Source organism: Muscardinus avellanarius (assembly GCF_963383645.1).
Source record: "Muscardinus avellanarius genome assembly, chromosome: 2".
NCBI lineage: Eukaryota > Metazoa > Chordata > Mammalia > Rodentia > Gliridae > Muscardinus > Muscardinus avellanarius.
In genome coordinates, this window is record NC_137787.1 from 60,002,468 (window position 1) to 60,019,462 (window position 16,995).

General features: G+C 35.0%; 1 protein-coding gene across 2 annotated transcripts in view; it reads right to left on the minus strand.

Moving 5' to 3' along the window:
• The window catches only part of MTX2 (metaxin 2), a gene marked incomplete at both ends in the record, with an annotated part of 62,850 nt that overhangs the window by 14,856 nt on the left and 30,999 nt on the right, over positions 1-16,995 (minus strand). For both annotated transcript variants that reach the window (XM_080688923.1, XM_080688922.1), the window contains one exon: positions 1,297-1,369. In XM_080688923.1, the coding sequence (XP_080545049.1) occupies positions 1,297-1,369 (73 nt within the window). The remainder of the gene's footprint in view (positions 1-1,296; positions 1,370-16,995) is intronic.

Below are 16,995 nucleotides of genomic sequence, written 5' to 3' on the forward strand. Positions count from 1 at the left end.
ACAAGGTCTCACTAAATTGCTGAAAGTCTTACTAAATTTCTGAAATAGGTCCTGAACCTGTAATCCTCCTGGAGTACTGGGATTAAGGTGTGTGCTACCCACACCCAGCTGAGACTCTGTTTCAAGACAAAATATAAAATGGGCAGGGAGTCTAGATTGAAGGTAGAATACCCTGGGTTCCATTCCCAGTACCAAAAAACAAAACAAAATCTAAAGTGTTGTTATTCTAGCACGCATTAAACAAAAGCATACAGACAGTTATTCTTTGGCATCAATCAAAGATCATAAAAGAAAACTGTTGGCTTTCTTTTTTTCACCAAAAAATCACTTTCAGAGCTTTTGTTTCTAAAGAGAGCAAAATCATGTTGTCAAGCATGTTTGTGGATTCAGAGAAGGTTAGAAATGAAAAGGAACTGGGCTGTTGTTTAGTCTGCCCACTTCATATTGCAGATGAAGCCACTGAGGATCAAGGAAGAAGAGTAAAATTTCCCAAGGAAGTTAATATGAGATCAAGTCAAAGACTTCCTAATTCTTAGCCAATCAGTTCTTTTGTTTTTTGGGTGTTTTTTGTTTTTGTTTTTGTTTTTGTTTTGTTTTTTTTTTGGTGGTACTGGGGTTCCTGGAAACCCTTCTACCTATGGGCTACCCTCCCAGACCTATTTTATAGTTTTTTTAATTTGGAAACAGGGTCTTGTCTCTTAAGCCAGCGCAGAACCTGTGCGATCCTCCTGTCTCCACGTCCCAAGCACGGGGATTACAAGCATGCACGCCCAACGTTTGTTTAAATTTAAAAAATTTTAAATCTAGCCGGGCATGGTGGCGCACGCTTGTAATCCCAGCATTCAGGATGCTGAGACCTGGAGGATCGCGGTTCACAGACAGCCTCAGCTATTTAGTGAGGCCCTCTGCAACTCAGTGAGACCCGGTTTCAAAATAAAGAATAAAAAATAGGGCAGGGGGTATAGCTCGGAGGTAGAATGCCCGTGGGTTCCATCTCCAGACCCGCAAAAAAAAAAAAAAAAAAAAAAATTAAATCTCAGATTATGTATTTCCTTAATGTGACTCTTTAAAATAATTCCCATACCATGCCAATAACCATTTCTGACCAGACTAGAAATGAGTAGACATATCAACCTCATGACTTGTTAAGTTTGCAACTGTTACTTTATAAAACAATGGGGAAATGTTTCAAAAAGTAAACAAAAATATCAAACATTTTAATATCTATATACAAACTGAAAGATCACTATAATTATCAATCCAGAATGTTAACATAGAAGAAAATAACATACTTACCAGATGGAGACATATATTCTGCATTTGCCCTACAAACCACTTTAATAGGTAGATTACACATCTGCAAAAAGGCCTGTAAATAAGGAGAAGTACAATAAGCCTAGCAAAAGCATATATATATTTGAACAGAATGTTTTACACTTTTCTTTTGTAAACATAATAGTCCATACAGTACTATTCTACTGGAAAAGAATGCTGTGCTTTCCAAACAAAAATCAAACATCATTACACTACTAGAAAATCAATATGATTTAGACGTTAGTAAACATAAGAAACTTAAGAGTATTTATATACACTTAAGAAAAAATGCAAATTCTCTGTTTATCTTACTATATTAGATATATATATATATTATATTGCCTTAATTTTAATAATGACTACAATCCAAATTTTATAAGGTATTGATTGCTTGATTTCATTATTCTCTGCAGGATCATTATCTTTCTTATTTTATGGGAAAATGCAAAATGTTATCTGCTACTTCAACATTCTCTTTAGTGGTACTCAAAATCTAACATGTAGCTTCATTAATTCCCTTTTTAAAGTCTTTCATTGTTTCTTTTCACTTGATTTATAGAACCAAAGATTTTTAAGCAATTTAAATGCCTAACAACCACAATATGGGTAAATCATTATAGTAATTCCAAGCCACAAAAATGATAAATTATTTATTTATTTATTTATTTACTTAATTTGTATGGCACTGGAGAGTAAACCCAGGGGCATTCTACCTTTGAGCTACATCCCCAGCCCTGTTTTCTTATTCTTTATTGTGAAACAAGGTCTCACTAAGTTGCAGAGAGCCTGAATAAGTAGCTGGGGCTGGCCAAGAACCAGGGATCCTCCAGTCTTAGCCTCCCAAATATTAGAATTATAAGCAGGTGCCACTATGCCTGGCATAAATCATCAATTTAAAAGCTCATGATTTTGAAGAATATTTTATGATAAAGAACAAACATATACATTATAATGCTTAAGTAAAAAAATATAAAATTACTATATCATACAAATTCATTTTTAACTCTTCTTAAGAAACCAGTGAACTCTATAAATCCACTAATTTTAATAATACCAAAAGTTTACTCCTCTTTTATTCTCTTCTGTGACTTTTTGGCTTCTTTTTCTCTATTCACTTTACCTATGTTCTTTCTATAAAATTACTTAATTACTCAAGTAGGATGTCATAAGTTATTATCAAATTCAATTTGAACTAAATAAATTAACAAGGCTGTTATTTATCAAATATTAATATTATGACTAGAATAGCCTACTCCTACCCAATACAGATTCAGAGTTATTACAATTTTTTTCTCAATTCTAGATTGGAAGTCTTTTTGTGTGTGTGTGTGTGTGTGTGTGTGTGTGTGTGTGTGGTACTTGGGAGTAGAACCCAGAGGCTTTCTACCTACGGGCTATACTCCCAGACTTATTTTATATTTTATTTGGAAACAGGGTCTCACTAAGTTGGGGAGAGCCTAAATAGCTGAGTCTGGCTTCGAACCTGTGTGATCCTCCTGTCTCAGTCTCCCAAGCGCGGGGATTACAAGCATGCACCACCACGCCTGGCTGGAAGTCAGTCTTTAGATTCATAAAGTAGTAAGAGTAATAAACAGTGATTAAGACCTTGTACAAAGAAATCTATTACCTAAGAGTATGTCAATTCTATTCTTAAAACTTTTCTTCCCAAAATTCCAGTTCTCTAGAGATACTTCCCTCTAAAACAAATCCCATGAGTCCCAACCCTCTCTGTTTATATCCTCTGGTTGCTAGACTGCTCTGTAACTTGTATATACATGTCTAATCTCACCAAGTAAAATCCCTTAGAAATCCAAGAAGCAGGTTTTAGTATTTTATCTTGGTTGCTCTCTCCACAATCTTATTATATGCATTCAATGTTGTTTATTGCGTGGGCCAACCAAAGCTCCCAAGTTTATTTGTAACAGAGATGTTCTTCATCTCCTCCACTCCTATATATGTCCTCCTCTTTCCTTTCCATAGTAAAACTTCTGAATTTTACCTGCACGCATGACTGCCTAAAATATTACAACTAAGTATAGCCAATGTCTGAGTTTGGGGCAGTAAAAGTTCTACACAACTGCTGTGAAGTTTTCTTTAAAACAAAAGAGAAAGTATCTCTTCATTTTTCCTCTTGCTGACTGGAACATGAAAAGGATAACAATAGCTGCAGCTGGCCATATGAGTCATGAAACAAGCTGAGTGTTGGGAATATGCAGCAACAGAGTAAAGGAGTCTAGGTTCTTGAGAATCACACAGTCATCAAACCTGAATTACTTGGATTTATAAAACAAAGAAACAAGTGTCTATCTTTTTATATCATTACTATTTGGGGTTTCTGTCATTCACAGCCAAATCTAAACTTACTCATCTACAATTACAGTTTTTAAGTTTAATCACCACCTCACACAACCAAAAGCTGACTCTTCTACATCTAAGTTGAACAAAAAGAAAAAAGTCCTCTAAATACTATTACCTGTGATCCCAATTTATAGTGATAGTTAATTTCTTATTGACTTAGATATATGGTCTAAGATAGTAGTTTTCAAACTTCATCAAAATCATGTGAAAGACTTACTAGGAAGGAAAGCATTAGAGAGGATACACACACACACACACACACACACACACACACACACACACACACACACAAACTAGCTCTTTGAAAAAGCCCAGATCAGAAGAAAAAGAAGGGAATAAGAGTCAATTTACTTCTATCACATATCTATAATTATGAGTTTTTCTCTGGGAACTTTTCACAGAGAAAAAAAATGTGGAGGGCTGTGGGTGCAGCTCAGTGGTAGGTGCTTGGCTAGCATGCACAAGACACTTACATTCATTCTCCAACAATGCAGGAGAAAACAAAACAACAACAGAGGATAATCCCTGGGCTTGGGAGGCGGAGACAGGAGGATCACACAGGTTCAAAGCCAGCAGTGCTGGCTTAAGAGTCCCTGTTTCCAAATAAAAGTATAAAATAGGTCTGGGAGTATAACCCAGACGTAGAAGGGTTTCCAGGAACCCTAGTACCACAAAAAATAAATAAATAAATAAATAAATAAATAAATAAATAAATAATAAAAAAACAAAAAAGTAAATAAAGAAAGAATAAAAAGAGGGATAGGGGTTTAGCTCGGTAGAATGCCACTGGGTCCAATCCCCAGTACAGCAAAAATAAAAATAAAAATAAACTGGGAGGCTAAGACAGGAGGATCACAGGTTCTAGGACACACCCAGCTAATAGTGAGACTCTAATCAACCTAACAAGACCGTGTTTCAAAAATAAACCCAAAATTTTAAAAACTAGGCCTAGGTTATAGAGGTAGAATGAGGTTCAGTCCCCAGTCCCACAAAAAAAGCAAAAATAAAACATTGTTATTACGGTGTTCAATTGTACAAAAAACTTTAAACAAAAGCAAACTTTGACTTAAGTAGTATTTTTCCTTTTTCTTATACGATAGAAGAAAATGTCTGAGTAGTTTGAAAATAGTACTTCACCCTTCACTTGCACTCTTATCAGCACAGGAGAATACTTCAAATAACAGGCATAAGATACCAACCTAAATCACATTTTATTTTCAAAATGTAGTTCTAATTATAATAATGAACTTAGGATAATTTGCCTCATTGTTCAGTCACTTTTTTCCAAACCAATTCAAATGAATGACAACATAAAATAATTTAAATAAAAATTTAGCACAACCTACCAGAATTTATATTTTTTTTTAATTTGGTGGCACTGGGTTTCCTGGAAACCCTTCTACCTCCGGGCTATATTCCCAGACCTATTTTATATTTTCTATTTCAAAACAGAGTCTCTTAAGCCAGCGTGGCTGGCTTCAAACCAGCGCGATCCTCCTGTCTCCGCCTCCCAAACGCGGGGATTACAAGCGTGCACCACCATGCCCGGCGAGCATCATAGTTTTAAAACATTCTGGTAGCCGGGAGTGGTGGCGCACGCTTGTAATCCCTGCACTTGGGAGGCGGAGACAGGAGGATCCTGCAGGTTCAAAGCCAGCCACGCTGACTTAAGAGACCCTGTTTCCAAATAAAAATATAAAAATAGGTCTGGGAGTGTAACCCGGAAGTAGAAGGGTTTCCAGGAACCCCAGTACCACCACCAAAAAATAATAATAATAATAAAATTATGATGCTCAATATGGTAACTATTAGTCATATGTTGCTATTTAAATTTATTAAAGTTTAATAAAATTTTAAATTTAGTTTACCAGTCAAATTAGCCATATTTCACATGTTCAACAGGAATGTGTACCTACTGTATGTATTAGAACAGATACAAAACACTTCTATCATCATGTGATAGAATGTGACGATGTCTACTGGATGTCTATTGGACAACATGGGTCTATAACAATGGTTATCAGTACATAAAAGAGACTCTGCTATGACAGGCTGACATCATCTAAAAGTGATTAGACTAAATATTATTTAGCGAATAGAGGGTTATTCATTTGTTGACTAACTCCAGTTGCTAAAATAATCAAGCAGATCAATATGCAAAAACTATAAAATATAATTAAAATTACAATCCAAACCAAGTGTACACGCCTATAATCCTAGTATTTGGGAGGCTGAGACAGGAAGATTGCAGGTTCAAGGACAGCCTCAGCAAGCAATGTAGTGAGACCCTGTTTCAAAATAAAAATAAAAATTGAGTTGAGGGTATAACTTGGAGGTAGAATGCCTTTGGGCTCAGTTCCCAGTTTAAAAATAAAAGAAGGCCGGGCGTGGTGGCGCACGCTTGTAATCCCTGCGCTTGGGAGGCAGAGACAGGAGGATCGCGCAGGTTCGAAGCCAGCTGCGCGCGCTGGTTTAGGAGACCCTGTTTCCAAATATAAAAATGTAAAAAGAGGTCTGGGAGTGTAGCCCGGAGGTAGAAGGGCTTCCAGGAACCCCAGTACCACCAAAAAATAAAAAAATAAAAAAATAAAAAATAAAAATAAAAGAAAGAAAGAAAAAACTACAGGCATTAAATGTTAACTATTCTTTTACAGATATAAATGTACTGACTATCTTAAGCATATGACATGGCAGGGAATGTTTAAAACATACAAACAAATGCACATAGAACATAACAGGTGGTATCTGACATTTAAGATCCTGAAATTTAATACACTTGATGTAGTTCTAACATCTGGTGTGGGAAACTGTTCTAAGTCTAAAAAATAATGGCTTGAGGGTTTATAGCTTCTTGCCTGCTTTGGCAGAAGACTGCCTTTTTTGAAGGAACCAGAGTGACCTAATGCCCTTTCCCTATCTAAGCTATTTCCTCCGGTTTTACTGCACCTTTTGCTTGCTTGCTTTGCTTAAGGGTGGAAGACCACCCCAAAGGGGAGCTGAAGACAACAACCAGTGACCTCTCCCCTACTAGGTAACAACTTATCTTCGAAAGCATTTTTTTTTTCGTGTTTTTCTCCCCGAGCTACATCCCCAGCCATATTTTTTTATTAATTATCTTGAAACAGGGTCTCACTAAGTTGCAGAGGGCCTCAACAACAACAGTAATACCAGAAGAGATCATTAATAACTAGTTATATATTAAGGACCAGTTTACTCAATTATCTCTGTAACTTTAAAAAATATCTATTAAAATAAAAGTGAAAAAATAAAAAGGTATAAAGAAATACAAAAGGCATAAACCCAAAATAACACAAAGAATGGGAGAAAGACAAAAACAAACCAGAGATGTCAACCCATTTTTGTAAGATAGAAAGTCTTAGTGGGTCAAAGGAAACTAAAACCTAACTTACAGAGGAGAAAAAATCATACAGAAACAAAGATACCAAAGTTGGAGGCACCAGGCCGCATAGAAGGCAAAGGAGAGGAATGAGACTCCAAACAGAGGACTGAATGAAAGCCCTCCCCTGCCTATGCAGGAGACAGAGGTTTATTCTTTGAAGAAAACAAACCAGAGAGACTGACTCAGGGATCCCAACACAGGATAGGGTACTGGGTAAAGTGTCACACTGAAAAGAAAAAAGCTAAGCAAAGTAAACACATTACCTGAAGAGTTCCCAGGTGTACACATGTATGTACACACACACACACACACACACACACTCTCTCTCTCTCTCTCTCTCTCTCTCTCTCTCTCTCTCTCTCTTCCTCCCTCCCTCCCTCCCTTTCTCTCTCCTCCCTTCCCCTCTCCAACATAGGATAAAGAAAACCTAACAAATACTGATGATTTTAGCAGGGGGTAAAGGTAGGAAAGGCAAACAAAAATGGCAGCTTATTGTATTAGCAGTCTATAGTGAAACCTATTTGCCAAGAAGTTCCTTATCTCCCCATCAGCTTAAATAGGGCCTCACTCTTAACTATAAACTGTTAGCAGAGATAAATAGACTTTCGAGGAAAGACTCAAACAAAAATATAGAGCCAAAACAAACCACAGAAAAAGGAACTGGGAGAAAATAGAAAAAGCAGAGAATGGGAGACAACTTTAAAAAAAAAAATACAATGGCTAGTATTTACTGAGTGTTTACTATATGCCAGATACCTGTATAAGAGCTTTACCCTATGAGATGAGACAGGTACAAGTATCCCTATTTTAAGGTGAGAAAGGAGAGGCACAGAAAGATTAGGGAAGATTATCACAGTTATAGAAATGAAGAAAGAAAGTAAAGGAGGAAAGGAAGGAGGGAGGGAAAAAAGAGTTATATACTTGGAACATAACTTGCAGAAAATGATTATCAGCTGAATGAATGAATGAACATGAAAACTTGAACAATAAATTTTCTAGTTTAATAATATGTATTTTTTAAAATAAAGCAACAGAAACTTCTGATAATAAATGCATAGAAAAAAGACTGCTTAGTCAAAACCCAGAGCAATTTATATTTAACCACTGTTTAGGATGATGCTGCTTCACTGAGGTTGCTGTCCTTACATTTAAAGCAATTTTACTTTCTGTTGCTGAGTCCTTTGCCATACTATTCCTAATGGGTCAATAATCAGCACATTCCCACTCCTTATCTCCCACTGGTTAAGGACCCTAGAAGAATGGAATGCATCTTAGAGTACAGACTTAAGCAAGCTACCTCAATAGAAGACAAGAGGGCTATACACTTGATTGGGAGTCCTCTGCATCCGTCTTAAGAGTCAGTACAGAACAAGGAAAAATTAATAAACCAAGATCTCTGGGCAGAATCTTGGTGAATGCATCAGCTTGAAAAAGTTTCCTTACCTCATAAGCTTTCTCATTTCTAGAATGAAGAAAATCTGTTAAGCAGATTGAGTTGCTATCTGGTACAGAGTAATTCAATTAATAGAAGGTACAATTACTATAAATAATTGAATTAATACAAGTATTAGTAATAATGAATACTCATTTGTCCATCTAAAAAAGAAGAGTCTACTTTGGTAACCTCAAAATAATTAACTTCACTTTTGTCGGGGGGAGGGGTACTGAGGGTGGAACCCAGGGTCTTTTCTACCTCCAGCCTATACGCCCAGACCTACTTTATACTTTATTTGGAAACAGTCTCACTAAGTTGCTGAGAGCCTCACTAAGTAGCTGAGGCTGGCTTTGAATCTGTGCGATCCTCCTGTCTCACCCTCCCAAGCGCTGGGATTACTAATGTGCGCCACCACGCCTGGCTTTTTAACTTCACTTTATTTTTTATAACTTCTTAATGTCCATTTATTTAAAAAATGGTAAAAAATGATCATATGTTCTGATTTAAATGCATTTATTTCTACAAAATCAAAATAGCAAATTTGTGCACCAAAAGAAAAATCTCTAGGCCAGGCACGGTGACACATGTCTGTAATTCTAGTAGTAGAAAGGCTAAGACAGGAGGATTGCAAGTTTGAGGCCAGCCTAGCAACTTAGGTCCTGAGCACCTTAGTAAGGCTCTTTTTCAAAACAAAAAATAAGCCAGGCATAGTGGGTACACTGAGTGAGGCTCTCAGCAACTTAGTGAGACCCTGTTTCCAAATAAAATATAAAATAGGTCTGGGAGTATTGCCAGGAGGTAGAAAGCCCCTGGATTCCACCCTCAGTACCACCAAAAAAGAAGAATAAAATATTGTGCCAGGAATATAGCACAGAGGTAGAATGTCCCTGGGTTCAATCTCAGTACCTCTGAATGAATGAATGAATGAATGAATGAATGAAATGATTGAGGATGTACCTCAGAGATAAAACTCCATCTGTGTTCAATCCTCAGTGCCACCAAAAACAAAAGATAAAAAAAAGATCAAATGTTTTTCAAAGAACAATTTAAACACTGAATATGAGTTATATTTTCAGTATACAACTATATATGATCTTTTCTACCAAAGCAAAAACAAGTCAATAAAGATATCCTTATATTCATATAAAATCTCATTTTATAAATAATTTTTCAAAGTCATACACACTGATAAAACCTCATTAGTATGCAGAAACCATATTATCTTGTTCGGTACCTTGCTCCCAGTATACAACAGGTTCTTGGTAAATATATGCTTAATGAACAAGATATGGAGTTTCACAATAATAATTACAAACATACCCAAGTTCACAGAAAAATCAGTAAGCTACAATAATGATTAGCATTTATAATTTTATGAACCTAAAGCTCACTGCTTTAAAATAAACATAACTTCTATAAAATTAAAAAATATTTTAGAAGCCAGGCATGGTGGTGGCATGCTTGAAATTCCAGTACATGGGAGTAGATGGCAGGGACACAAAATTTTAGTTAACAGTAATTCGATATTGAATCATTTACCAATGAGCAGCATCAACTGTCTTCGTTACTCTTTTCTGTTTTGTTTTTATTGTTTTGGTGCTGGGAATGGAAGTCAGGGCCTTAAGTGTTCTAAGAAAGTGTTCTACCACTGAACTACAGCTACATAACCCCTACCACTGAGCAATACAATCCCAGCCCCTTCTTTCTTCCCTCTGTATTCCACAAACAAGTGAATATTTGTCTTACAATATAATACCTGGCAATACTATCTTTAATTGAATATGAACAAAAAAGCCAGCACTGCATGTCAATATCAAATATAAAACTAATTTAAAGATTTAAAGATTTATGCTTGATAGCTCACACCTATAATCCCAATACTTAGGGAGGCTGAAACAAGAGAATTGAAGAATCAAGGCCAGTCTCAGCAACTGAGAGAGAACCTGTTTTAAAGTAAAATATAGCTGGGGGTCTAACTCAGGTAGAATGTCCCTGGGCTGAATTCCCCAGTACCAGAAACAAAAAAGTTAAAGAATTGTCCTTAATACATTTGTAAAAGACTGGACGTTTAAACTGATCAATACCATAGAATTCAAAAGGTTATAAGCATAGCTTCTAAATTTATGTGAGCCACACTGTCATTCAAAATCTAGATAAACAATCCATTTTCAGTCCAATCAGGTAAAACTATACTTAGATAGCAGACCTCATGTTTTCTTCTTTAGAACAAAGCTTCTACTCATTTCATAATTAAATCTGAAATATTTTAGCCAGGCATGGTGGCACACGCTTGTAATCCCAGCATTTGGGAGGCTGAGACAAGAGAATTATGGTTCATGGACAGCCTCAGCTACTTAGTGATGCCCTTTGAAATAGTGAGACCCTGTCTCAAAATAAAAAATAAAAATAGGGCTAGGGGTGTAGCTCAGAGTAGAATGCTCCTGGCTTCCATCCCCAGTACCGCAAGAAAAAAAAAATCTGAAATATTTTATGCAAAAACTCACAAAGACTACTGTCAAAAACACAATGCCATTTTCTGGGCAAAAATGAAAATGGTTTTGAATTTTAATTCATGTCCTGTTTCACCAGGACACAAAGAAAAAACTGACGACAAGTGAAGAATTATTTTCCACTTTACTGAAGAGGCATGTTTTAAAATTAAAAACCATGAACAAATCTACCTACAAAATAATTCATTTTTATATCAAATAGCTGCAGACCCTGTAATTGAAATAATGTATCTGAGGCTACAAATGAAAAAAGTGTTAGGTATCATTCTTGAAGTGACAGATTATCCTAATCCAGTTACAGTAATAGCCATGTTTGTAGTTTAACATAAATTAAGACCTTAATTGTATTTGTGACTATTTTAAACAAAATAACAAATTCCTTTGTACCTGTGAATGTAATTTATAGCAAAGCCAGGTTCATTTTCCAAACCAATCTATTTCACACTGCAGAAGTACTCTGGTATAATGCTATAATGTAATTCTTGTAGAATGTTGAAAGAGTAGATTCACTAAATGCACAGAAGAGGTTTGAAGATAAATGAAGATGCTATTCATTCAAGGGTAATTTCATCTTAGAACTATATGAAAGATGTTTCACTCACACAGGGTAGTGTATGGCCTCAAATTTAAGCATATTTTCTGTTCAAATATAATGCTGATAGATTATGTTGATACTATATACCTAATAATGAAGATTTTTAGGCTTTTTCTGTTTAAAAAATAGGCTATTTTTCATCTTACCACTATGTCTATATTGTTCTGTTTAGTAGCAATGAATTTTTAAATCCTATCTATTTTTTAAATGAAAAGAATATGGTTAATATTCAAACTTATAATCGTTCAGAACCACAGGAGTATGAATTTTTGTTAAATTATATAAATATTTATATTAGCAAACCATTATCCCTTATGACTATATATTACTTCATTAATTAGTAAAAATGGCAACTCAGTCACCTTATTTTATTTTTAATATAAAATACTTCATTTCTACAAAAAGACTACATAAACATTTTTACATACATTCATACACTATACTATTATATGTTGAGGAACCAATATACTGAATTGTTTATTTTGTTTTGTTTCGTTTTATACTAGGGATTAAATCTAGGGTCATTTTTACATCTCAGCTACCACCTTTTTAAAAAAAAATTTTTTTTTTCAAACAGGATCTTGCAAAGTTGCTAAGGGTTTCACTAGGTTACTGAGGCCTCAAACCTGTGAGTCATTTTCAGTTTCCCAAGTATTGGGATTACAGACATGCACCACTAGGTCCAACCCAAGATTTTTTTAACCTACTAAATCCTATTTGCAACTTATCTTTTATAAACATCCCATTTTATATACTTAAATTGTGCTAGGTGCTACAAGCATAAATAATCAAACTGGTTTAATACCAGCCAGGCGTGGTGGTGCACACTTGTAATCCCCGCGCTTGGGAGGCAGAGACAGGAGGATTGCGCAAGTTCGAAGCCAGCCACGCTGGCTTAAGAAACCCTGTTTCCAAATAAAAAAATATGAAAATGGGTCTGGGAGTGTAGGCCGGAGGTAGAAGGGTTTCCAAGAACCACGGTAGCACCAAAAAAAAAAAAAAAAAAAAATAGGTTTAATACCTTCTGGTATAAAAACAATGATATAATTTAAGACAATCAATCTGAAGAATTTAAATTCAGTGATATCTAAGAAACATCTGCAACCTCCATTTTGCTCATTTTAGAATACTAAAAAGAATTTTACAAGTCTCCTTATCTAATAAATGTTCACTTAGTTATTTTACCCTCTGCTTTCCTTTCCTTCTCCAATGCTGACAATAAATAATAGAAGTCTCATTTTGCTGAGGATTATCAAAATGAGAGGGCAAATAAATTTCAAAAACCCAAAATTTTACCCTTCATGGAACTTAAAGTTGTATAATTTTTTAAAAATATTTTCCACAAAATATTACTCTATTCTCTATTAAAACATATCCACTAGTTATCATCCTATCTGTATTTATATCAGGTTTAAACTGATACTTTAAATTGCATATAACCCTGAAAGACTCAGCAACTTTCACAACCAAACTGAAAACTCAAAATCATTTCCTCTAAAATATGCAGGTAAGTTGTCTACTATGACCATCTGAATAACAGGACAAGTTAATAGCAGCTACTTTTTCATATTCACAGTTTCTCCAATGCAACAACTGACCTGTAGTCCCAAACAAAAGAGAAATACTCCTCTCTCTGCTTGTCCCCAAATATGCATTAGGATATTATCATTTAACCACTAATTAATATATCTATCTAAAAAGCATCACTTGCTAAAATGAAAAAGCAAGGAGCAGCTAAGTACTTATCAGCAGATCTGTCATGATGGTGTTTATGGCCCAGCATTAATGGGGCTTATAAACATCCTGACTTTTTAAAAAATAATATAACACATTCGACATAAGTAGGTGTTCTTTTTCTGTTGTTCTTATTCATTTTTAGAGATTGAAGTATTCATAAAAGATAAGAGAAGATAAAAATATTAAGTGAAACAGGGATAATACCTTTAATCTGAGTTTGAAGTAAAAGAACTTTTTCATGCAGCATTCTAATAATGATCATCAATTTGAAATATAGTCTAAAAATACATTTAAATTTTATATCTAGATTATGCTATACAAAAAGAAAAGATTTAACTGGTTTCATGTAGAATTTCATGTAATGAAATTCTAAAGCTTCTAGGAAATAACTTTTTATTAAAGACATTCACAAAATTGGTATATAAGTCTTTGAAGCCAAGGTAGGTACTAATTCCTCATTCAATATCATCTTAATATTTTATAGCTTTCATTTTACCAAAAGAATTTCTCATTTATCACCTAACCTAAGTTTCATAATATAAATAGGTTAAGAGTGCCTTCACTCATTTCAAAACACCAAAAGCTGAAACACATTTATCCTTCATATCTTAAGGTAAACCACAAATTGTAAAATATTATTTGTTTAAAAATATCAGAAATCATGTAATTAGCTGGGCATGGTAGCACATGCTTGTAATCCCTGCACTTGGGAGGCGGAGACAAGAGGATTGCACAGCGCAGCTGGCTTGAGAGACCCTGTTTCCAAATTTTAAAAAAGTATAAAATAGGTCTGAGAGTGTAGCCCAGAAGTAGAAGGGTTTCCAGGAACCCCAGTATCACCCCCCCAAAAAAAGAAAGAAATCATGTAATTAAGTGTTGACTTATTGTTGGGTAAAAATTCACTGGACTAGACTGATATGCAGCAAAGTGTTCTGCCTGTTGACTCAGACTCCCTAGTTTGCATTCCAACTCTGCCAAGAACTGCTTATACAACTCTCAGCCAATCGTTTTCATCATTCTGCCTTACATTCCTAATCTGCAGGGAAATGGGTATAATAGCCGCTTCACAGGGATACTAGGCTCATACAGCACCTACTTCATACAGCTGTCACGAGGATTAATGAGATAGTAAGAAGTAGGTGCTCAGCACAGTGACAAGCACATGTGACACTTCACCAATGCTGCTGTTTTGTTTTCTTCCGCAATTTGTGGGCTCTGTGACTCTGGATAGAGCATCACTGAGTTTTAGTTTCCACATATTTAAAATGACGGTAATGAGAGTACCGTGCATTAGGTCTGTGGTAAGTACTGAATCCAATAGTCTATTATATAAATGCTTTCAGTAGTGTGGGTCATATAAAAGTATTCAGTAAATACTAATTTAAAAACAAATCTTATTCAGTATTATTAAAATAACAGTTTTAATTATAATTATTAATGAATTATTAATGTTCATACAAAAATATGTTCCCCCCAAATCTTACAAATGACATTTATTCCCAATCATGTTAGTGTTTCTAGGCATTATCAAGCCTGCAAGCTTTCATTCCTCTGCTGAAATTATGTGTATTTTTGTCAAAGAATCAGAAGAGAAGGAAATAATGAACAACATTCATTACTTATTTACAATATACCAGGTATTTTCCCAAGTGTATTACACATGTTAACACATTCAGTCCTCATAACTCAATAGGACAGCATCTATTATCTCTATTATACAGATAAAGAAACTTGAAATTAGAGTTCCATAAAGTATGATATATTTGGATAAACAGACCAACTGCCCATTTCATTTGTAGAAATCTGCTATTAAAAGACAGCAGTTTCTTGAAGAAAAAAATTTTTTTGCAGTACTGAGGATGGAACCCAGGGACATTCTACCTCCAAGCTACACCCCTAGCCCTATTTTTTTATTCTTTATTTTGAAACAAGGTCTCACAAAGTTGCAGAGTGCCTCACTAAGTAGCTGAGGCTGTCCAGGAACCTGTGATTCTCCTGTTTCAGCCTCCCAAGTACTGGGTTACAAGCATGTGCTGCCATCCCCAGCTGGTGCACAGACACAGAGCTTAGAGGCACAGAGCACAGAGCTCTTGAGCTGAAGCACAGAGCTCATGGGAACCAAAGAAATATACTACATTAATATTTCACTCTATTCAACATGCAAGATTATGTGTGACCAGACAAATACTTCAGGTAACACCAGTAATTTGTTGATGAGGGAAGAAAATAAGTCTAGTAAAAAATAGCTACCAGGAAAATTAAAAAACGTGTGTGTGTGTGTGTGTGTGTGTGTGTGTGTGTGTGTGTGTTTCTTTTAAACTGAAACTATAAAGTTCCTTTAATCAAAAAAGATCTATCCATTTAATTTCAGAAATATAATAAATACCAAGTCTTTGTGGTAAGCAAATTTCAATTCTCAATGACTTAACTGGCATACTATTAAAATATCTGATGTTGATATTTGATATATTGTAGAAAATGTCCAGTATATGGATAACTGTCATACTGTTTTGATCAATTTTATACATCAAACATGAAACCTTTAATGATTTTTCTAAACGGATGTTGGTCCACTATATAGAAGAAAATTACTCCATAGAGTTTATATCAGATATGTGGGAAAGTCACATTTATAGTCATGGCTACTATCAGCTGTCAAGTCAAAGAATATTGAAGAAAACCAAGAATTTTTAATATATGCTGGTTAATTTATCATCTAAATGACATGTAGGCTAAAAAAATTGGAATGTTTAGCAAAACTCTTGTTTTTTAAAGGTTTTTTTTCTAGTTTTATTTTTAATTGCAACTATAATTTGAGAAACTATAGAGAGAATGCAAATTAACAGGAACCACAAAAACAGAATTGACAATAAAATATACATTAAGATGTGTTTTATTTCTTCCCTCCCTGGAATGCTTAAAATGTTATGTTTTTTTTAAGTGGCAATATACTAATGCCTTGCTTTGTACTGGCAACTAGTTAAAGGATTAATTCCAGAAATTCTTAACCTTAACACTATTTACATTTGGTACCAGGTCAGTGTTTGTATAGAGGACTATCCTGTGCATGTAGGATGCTTAGCACATCCCTGGTATCTATCTACTAAATGAAAAAAGTTTTGACAACCAAAATTGTCTAAACAGTGTCACTTGTCTTGGGGGTTGAAATCTGTCCAGTGGAGAATCATTAATATATTCCTATTGAAAATACCTTCCTATTTGGTACAAATTAATTCAGTCTTCCTAAACTACTATTACTTCCTAAACTACTATTACTCAGTTCTAGGAGCTCTTCATTGGGATCTGTTGACAGCATTAGCTGGGAGATAAATAAACCTGCTAAAATCATATACAGAATAGCCTGAATATATTTTTATTTCTGTGTGACCTGGAATATTTTCTGGAAAAAATGTTTTATAATTTTTGTCAAGTCCTAATAGAGAGCCGAGTAAAATGGTACACACTTGTAATCCTAGTACTTGGGCGGCTGAGACTGTAGAGTCCAGGTTCATAGCCAACCTCAGCTACTAAGTGAGATACTCCACAACTTAGACCCTGTTTCAAAATAAAGAATAAAAATTGGGCTGGGGTGTAGCTTGGAGGGAGAATGCCCCTGGGTTCAATCCCCAGCACCACACACACCATA